The sequence below is a fragment of the Rattus norvegicus genome, chromosome 1, assembly GCF_036323735.1.
Source record: "Rattus norvegicus strain BN/NHsdMcwi chromosome 1, GRCr8, whole genome shotgun sequence".
NCBI classification, from domain to species: domain Eukaryota; kingdom Metazoa; phylum Chordata; class Mammalia; order Rodentia; family Muridae; genus Rattus; species Rattus norvegicus.
In genome coordinates, this window is record NC_086019.1 from 87,821,125 (window position 1) to 87,828,778 (window position 7,654).

General features: G+C 56.5%; 1 protein-coding gene across 1 annotated transcript in view; it reads left to right on the top strand.

Moving 5' to 3' along the window:
- Sympk (symplekin scaffold protein) overlaps positions 1–7,603 on the top strand; it is a 28,312-nt gene extending 20,709 nt beyond the window's left edge. The window contains exons 18-27 of the mRNA NM_001415786.1: positions 238–398; positions 1,307–1,415; positions 1,667–1,767; positions 2,132–2,222; positions 2,875–2,976; positions 5,329–5,516; positions 6,248–6,424; positions 6,558–6,653; positions 6,924–7,283; positions 7,391–7,603. Coding sequence (NP_001402715.1) covers positions 238–398; positions 1,307–1,415; positions 1,667–1,767; positions 2,132–2,222; positions 2,875–2,976; positions 5,329–5,516; positions 6,248–6,424; positions 6,558–6,653; positions 6,924–7,283; positions 7,391–7,519 — 1,514 coding nt within the window. The 3' untranslated portion in view covers positions 7,520–7,603. The remainder of the gene's footprint in view (positions 1–237; positions 399–1,306; positions 1,416–1,666; positions 1,768–2,131; positions 2,223–2,874; positions 2,977–5,328; positions 5,517–6,247; positions 6,425–6,557; positions 6,654–6,923; positions 7,284–7,390) is intronic.
- The last annotated feature ends 51 nt before the right edge of the window (positions 7,604–7,654 follow it).

Consider the following 7,654-nt stretch of genomic DNA (forward strand, 5'->3'; position numbering starts at 1 on the left):
TATGTAGGGACCAGCCTGGAGGATAGCAGGACTGCAGATGGGCTGCCCTTGTGCCCGACAGATAGCTATTGTGAGGACGTTCATGTTTAGGCTGTAATCCGTCATGACAGAGCTCTGAGAGTGCAGAGTTAGCATCACACTGGAGAGTGACCTAGATTCCTAGGGACACTAGGGGACAGGGCTTTGGGAAGGGGATAGAGGCTTCTGTTGATATATGGCTCCATCCTGTCCTGTCAGAGGTGGCTGCGCCCTGGACAGAGGAAACAGTGAAGCAGTGTTTGTACCTATATCTGGCTCTCCTGCCTCAGAACCACAAGCTGATCCATGAGCTGGCAGCAGTGTACACGGAGGCCATCGCCGACATCAAGCGGACAGTGCTGAGAGTCATTGAGCAACCGGTGAGACTCCGAGCCCACTTGGGCAAAATGAGTCCCCAATTTCAGCTGCCCCTCTGGATTCATGGCTTTAGCTTGTCACATCGTTCTTTACTGTGGAAGAAGACATAGGACTGCTCAGGAGCAGAGCATGGGGTGGGCAGCCTAGCATCACACTCTGCCACTGATCTTGCTGCCCTGACCTGAGCCCAGTGCCCCACACAGTGGCCACATTAGCATCTGAGCTCCTGTTGTGATTTCTACTGGTCTTTCCTCGTGTTGTCACCAGAGGTCCTGAGCCATGAGAGACCCCAGGAGACCTGTTCATATGGTTGCTCTGTTTGCTGCTGGGTTCAGAACCCCTTGTTTTAGAGTCAGTTCTGCCCCAACTTTGTTTTGTTTTTGAGCAGGTCTCATTGTTTAGAGACCTCCTGCCCTCCTGACATTTTTATACGGAAATTTTTCTGTAGAAATGGAGAAGGGCAGGGTAAGGATCTTCCCTGAGGTGCCTTAGCCCCACACTGAGGAAAAGAAGTAAGTGCTAGGCAGGCTCAGTTGGCTGTACTGCCTCCCTCCCTCCCTCCCCTCCGTGTCTGCATGCAGGGAGATGCCAGGGCAGCAGCCAGCATGCTCCCTGTTCACTGTAGCAAGTGCCTGCGTGAAGTGGTCTAGCCTGCACCCTCAGCTAGAATGGAGTGACAGTGGTTTCAGGAGGGTGGGCAAAGACCAGGAAAACATCCCAAGGTGTTGTAACACAGGCTGGGCATGGAAGGTGTGAGATAGCAGGGCACTGATGTGCCAGAGAGGAGACATGACACATCCAGGCTCTGAGCTGACAATCAGACCCGGAGCCCAGCAACCTTAACCACCCCAGGTTCTGCAGCCTCTTCAAATGCTCACCATAACCTGGTCTTCCTCACCTCTGCATCTAGATCCGAGGGATGGGCATGAACTCACCAGAGTTGCTGCTGCTGGTGGAAAACTGTCCCAAGGGGGCAGAGACGCTGGTCACCCGCTGCCTGCACAGCCTCACTGACAAAGGTGCCTGGGGCCCTGCCTTTTCCCTTCTCTCCCACCTGCTCTCCCCCACATGGGCTAGAGCTGCTGCATCTCTAGTGGCTGTGCCCTCTGGGCTCCCCTGTGAAAACCATATGAGGTGCATTTAGGAAGGAGAGGCTGGGGATTCTACTCTGGAATTGTCCTTGCCCACCATAAACTTATGTCTGTCCCCTAGCCCATGCTCTGGTCCCTTCTATCACCTCAGCTCAGCTTTTCTCTGTCTTCCCCTGAAGTGCCACCATCCCCAGAACTGGTGAAGCGGGTCCGGGACCTGTACCACAAGCGGCTGCCTGACGTGCGCTTCCTCATCCCTGTGCTCAACGGCTTGGAGAAGGTAGGAAAGGAGGAGAGGGCAGGGGGTCAGGGGTCAGCCACCTCCATGGTGAAGGACTACAGTTCCACATCTTGCTCTGGAGCAGGTCTCCAGCCTCCTCAGTCCCAGTGGTGGGTGGGTGAGTGTGTGTCTGTGTATATACCATTGTACCTGACCTATGGGAAATACCCCAGATTGTGTCCCTAGTAAATTTTGGGGCCAAGGATGCTTCATCACCATGTGGACATGAATGGGGATGACGCTGTCCACCAGGGGTAGGTGACAGCTTTGGCGAGGCGGGGAACATGTATCCTGAGGCTTAGAGGCCTTTCAGGTATGGGTGGATAGTGGGCCCATCATCACTCTCCTCCTCCCACCCCCTTAGAAAGAGGTGATCCAGGCCCTGCCTAAGCTCATCAAACTCAACCCCATTGTGGTGAAGGAGGTCTTCAACCGCCTGCTAGGCACCCAGCATGGTAGGTGCCTTCCCTCCTAGCCAACCTTCAGCTTACCTCCTAACTGTACAGGGGCTCACGTGGGAAGGGCCCAGGAAGGCTACAGTGTTCTTAAAGACCAGTGTCTCTGTTGTCCACCATGGTGAGAAACAAATAAAAATGTTTGAGGTGGAAAAATAGCCAGAGATGTACATGGGTTTCTCATCCCTGGCCCTTGTGGCCACCTAGAGACGTAGTAGCAGGATGACGTGGCTCCATGGCACATCGGGTCTCCCCTCCGCTAACAGGAGGCCACCTCTGCTAAGTGCATCCTTTTCTACTCTGTCCCAACACAGCATGGAGTTCAGGCCACTTTGTTGTTCAGTGAGCCGGGCCCTGTCCTAACCCAACCCAGCCTGTAGCTGCCATGATCATGTGCTGTGTGGAGTCAGTCCTAGGCCAGCTGGTCCCTGCCTGCATCCTGGGTGTACAGCCCCGTGCACAGAGGGGACAGTGGCGCCACAGCAAGGCAGCTCTAAAAGGTGGTGAAGACTTGAGGCCACTTTGCCCAGTATACTGTCCCCCAGGCCAAGAAGCAGAGAAGGCCTCACTTGTATTTGCCCAAGGCTGGTCTTTGGCCCAGTTCTTTGCTGAGGTCCTGTCCTGTCTCCTTCTCTTGTCGGCACCATTGCAGGTGAGGGGAACTCTGCCCTGTCCCCCCTGAATCCGGGAGAGCTGCTGATTGCATTGCACAATATTGACTCTGTAAAGTGTGACATGAAGTCCATCATCAAAGGTGAGGCACCCCTGTTTCCACAGGACCCAGCTCCCACAGACAGGCCGGGCTTGTCACCCACATGGCTCTACTGCATCAAAGACTGGCCTGATGCCTGACCTGTCCCATCCTGATCGCCACACAAAGCACATAGACACATGTGCCCCGGCATCAGGTGGTCCTCGGGAGTGCAGGCTGCCCCTCTTTTCACCTACCCTGAGGAACTCAAGGAAGCAAGGAGGAACAGGGCTTCTGCAGACATGAGCAAGCGCAGGCCCAAGCTGAGGCAGCAGAGGATTCCATAGTGGGGCTTGGTGATGTACTGGCAGGCTTCCTCTGCCCAAGCATTGCCTGTGAGCTAGGCTTTCCCTTCATGCTACAAGCCCACTCCTGCCACCCACATCTGGTAAGTATGCTCAGATAGGGCATGGAGTTCCCAAAAGCTAAATCAGTTGTCAGGGTCACACAGTCTGAGCCAAACTGGAGCCAAACCAAGAAGGGCTCTGCTCATGAACCTCTCCTGGGAAGAAATCACCATCTTCCCTCCTTTCTTCCCTCCCTTAGAGACTGGGCCATCCAGAATCAGTTCTGTCCCCAGAAGGGCCCTGCCTGTTATCCTACCATTTAACCTGTCTGCTCACTTTAGCGTGGCTTCCTCTCTGTCCCCACCTGAAGTGCTTCTTCAGGGGTTGCTTTCCTAGCCTCCCTTAGCAGCCTCACAGAACAGGGCTGGGAAGGCAAGGCAGAGGGGGCTGCAGGGGAAGGGAGGAGGGGTGTAGTGGACTGCAGGCGCGCGTGCACACACACACACACACACACACACACACACACACACACACACACACACACACACATTTTCACCACGCTGGGAATGAACATAGAACAGCCTCCCATGTGCTAGGTAAGTGCTCTGTCTCCATCCACACACTTGCTTCTTGATCCTTAAATGCAGTGTGAGTAACTGACCCCATAGCAGCCTATTCCCAAGGGCAGTTTGCGCACAATTTGAAGGGATTTGGAAAGACACAGCCATCTTGGACCTAGAATAGAAATCTAGTCACAGAGAGGGAAGAAAAGGCCCTGCCAAAAGCTACCCAGGTGCACACTCCGGTAGCTTCTTTGGGAATTCTTGTCAGTTCACAATCCCCAGGCTTCCTAGGCCCTAGCACTCCACAGCTCTCACCACATCTCCTCCGTCTGCCCCATCAGGTGAAATCCTGGCCTTCTTGGATCCCAGCACAATGCTGGGGACACACTGGGACACTGACAGTTGACCCAGCCTGGCCAGGGCTCAGGAAGGGCTTTGTGAAGTGGGGTTACCTCCAGCAAGCAGATGCAATAGACGAGGTGATAGCTGAGCCTGTCAGATCTAGGGCTGAGCAGAGGGTTCCAAGTGAGGGAGGAAACTGGCCTTGGCCTCATGCAGCCTCTGGGCGGAGGACAGGCTGGCCTTTCGGAGACTCTTGGGCTGCTGGAGGGAAAGGCGAGAGGTTGAGTGGGAAGCACAGGCTGGGTAGACAGACCGGTGTCGGGCCCATTTGGACCGCAGTGGACATTTCTCCACAGCAGCGGGCGCCCCCTCAGGCTCTGGCAGGCCTCTCTCCTCTGCCCTTCAGCCCTGTGTCTGCTGCAAGGTCCCTCCTTTCTCTTTAGGCCTCCTCTTTACAGGATCATCCTTCCCTCCATTGGCTTCTCAGGGATTGGGAGGGCAGGCGGGCTTTCTTCTGGCTCAATAAAGACTTCCTGGTTGACACACTCACATGGCCAGTGGTGTTTGGGGAAGGACTTCAGAGGCAGCTCCCGGGACCATACCTCAACCCAGTTGACCTTGACACTACCCCTGCCACTCACTCCCAGGAGCTAGACCCCAAGCAAGACCTGCTCCATGCTTTCTTCAGTGTGACATCTTTCCACAACCTGTGAGGACCTGGCTTGGGTTGGGCCCTCCCCCCACCTCTTATCCCTCCCTTGCCTGTTACCCTTGTAGCGTCCCTCATGGTACTTGCTTTACACCATCACAGACCCTAATGACTGGTCAGCCGTCTGGCAGAGACCCACCTCTATTCTGAGGGTTCTAGAGGTGTTGGCAGCACTCCCTCCCTCGCCTTAGTGGGTTACAGCCACTCATAGGCCCCAGGGTGCAGCAGCATACTCTGCCCTATTCCCAGGGCTTGTCCCCAGAAGAGGCCGTGTCCTCCAGATTGGTCCACCAGGGGTTGGACACACCTACCTCCGCCTTCTAGGGCAGGGTCATTAAGCATCCTCATAAAGGGCCCTGTGTGGTAGAGGTAGAGAAGCTTGGGGAGTGGGGTTCCCACTTAATGAGGGACATCCAGGCAGAGAGAGGACAGGCCACTCTCCGCCTCCTCACAGCCACCAACCTGTGTTTTGCGGAGCGGAATGTGTACACATCGGAAGTGCTGGCTGTGGTGATGCAGCAGCTGATGGAGCAAAGCCCTCTGCCCATGCTGCTCATGCGGACCGTCATCCAGTCCCTGACCATGTACCCCCGCCTGGGGGGCTTCGTCATGAACATCCTGGCCCGGCTCATCATGAAGCAGGTAACCTGCCCTGGCCCCAGGCACTCAGCCACTCAGCCACAAGGGGACAAACCTCAGATGCCTGGAAGGCAGGATCTATCCCTGGACCGCCTGTCCTGCTAGCAGTGTTCCCTCACCACTCCCTGCAGCTGGCTACAGGGTGACCATTGAGAGCAGTTAGGGATATGAGAGGTGTGGGTACCTCCCTTTACCCTACTCTAGGCACTGCAGGGCACACAGCTCAGCTCAAAGCTTCCCATCTTGGAGGAGACTAGAATTAGGTTGGGTTGTTTTGCTATGTAGCCCAGAGTAACCATAACTCAAATTTGTGATGATCCTCTTGCCTGAGCCCTCCAAGTGCTGGGATTGCGAGCATGCCGCACCAACTCTTAGAAATACCGTGGAAATGGTAATTAAATCCATCCTCCATACCAGGCTGGGGTCGGACCACAGGCTGTCCCTGTGCAGCATCTGGCAAAGGTCCCGTGCCTCCAGCCTATTAAGTGTGGCCGATGGCACCTGCCAGAGGTGGTTATGAAAACAACACGAAGTGGTGCTGTCCTAACCTAGGGACTGGAGGCAGGGTCTCCTTCCTTCCCTGTGTCTTGTCCTGATAGTTTACTGGGTAGGCAGGTGTGTGAAGCCTGGAGTAAGGTGTCATATGACAGCATATGGGTCCTGGTCATGGCAGTGTCTTCAGGAAGGTGGTGGCTGGTTGGGCCTGTGCCTAATGGCCCCCTCCTGCCCCACAGGTATGGAAGTACCCCAAGGTATGGGAGGGCTTCATCAAGTGCTGCCAGCGCACCAAGCCCCAGAGTTTCCAGGTCATCCTGCAGCTACCTCCACAGCAGCTTGGCGCAGTCTTTGACAAGTGCCCTGAGCTCCGGGAGCCACTGTTGGCCCATGTGCGCTCCTTCACCCCCCACCAGGTACCTGGGTGGGAGAGTGGAGCCAAGTGAGCAGAAGGGCTCTGGAAGGTTTGGTTCTGGGTACTGGGTTGCTGAGAGGTGCCTCTGGCAAGAGCGCTCTACAGCCCTGGCTCCCACCTTTCCCTTCACCTAGCAAGCACACATCCCCAACTCCATCATGACAATCCTGGAGGCCAGTGGCAAGCAGGAGCCGGAAGTCAAGGAAGCACCTTCAGGGTCCCTGGAAGAGGTGAGGGCAATGTGGCCTGTGCGTCTCGCCCCAGAAGGCCTGGTCATTAAACCCACAGTCTCCCAGGATTTCTTCCCTGGTAAAGGAGCATGGCCACCCACCCCACACCCTCTGTACCAGGATGGAAAGTCTGTGCGGTGTGCTCTCTCCTCTGCTTTCAGCAGCGTTCAGTGCTCAGCTTCCTCCACCCTAATGCGCGGTAGCGGTGAGGTGGGGTGTGATGTTAGGTTTGATGTACCCTTCCTGAGCTGAGTGCCTCTCCCACCCCAGGATGACCTGGAGCCCTTGGCTCTGGCCTTGGCCCCGGCTTTGGCCCCGGCCCCTGCCCCACGGCCCCCTCAGGACCTCATCGGCCTTCGATTGGCTCAGGAGAAGGCCTTGAAGCGGCAGCTCGAAGAAGAACAGAAGCAGAAGCCCACAGGCGTCGGAGCGCCCACTTCCTCAGTGTCCTCGACACCCTTGGTGGGGCCAGCAGCCCGAGCTGGTCCCACCCCGGCTGAGGAGGTTATGGAATACCGGGAGGAAGGTCCTGAATGCGAGACCCCGGCCATCTTCATCAGCATGGACGACGACTCAGGGCTGGCCGAAACCACACTTCTGGACTCTAGTCTCGAGGGACCCCTGCCTAAGGTAGGGAGACAGAGGGCTGCAGAGGGAAGCAGGAGCAGAGCCCCGGAACGGGGCTGAGTGGGTGACTGGCTCTTGACCCACTGCCTCTTGCCTTCTCCCGCCGCCAGGAGGCAGCAGCAGTCGGACCGAGCTCCAAGGACGAGCGGAGCCCCCAGAACCTCAGCCATGCTGTGGAAGAAGCCTTGAAGACCTCCAGCCCAGAGGCCAGGGAACCCGAGAGCAAGGGGAACAGCTGACAACTGCGGGAGTTTGGGGGGAGGGGCGGGATGGGGCCTCCTAGAGCTTTGCCTTAACACAAATAAAGGAGGTGGCGCTCAGGGCTTGGCTGTAGTGTCTGCGCAGGTTAGAAACCCTGAGGTTGAGCCCGTGCT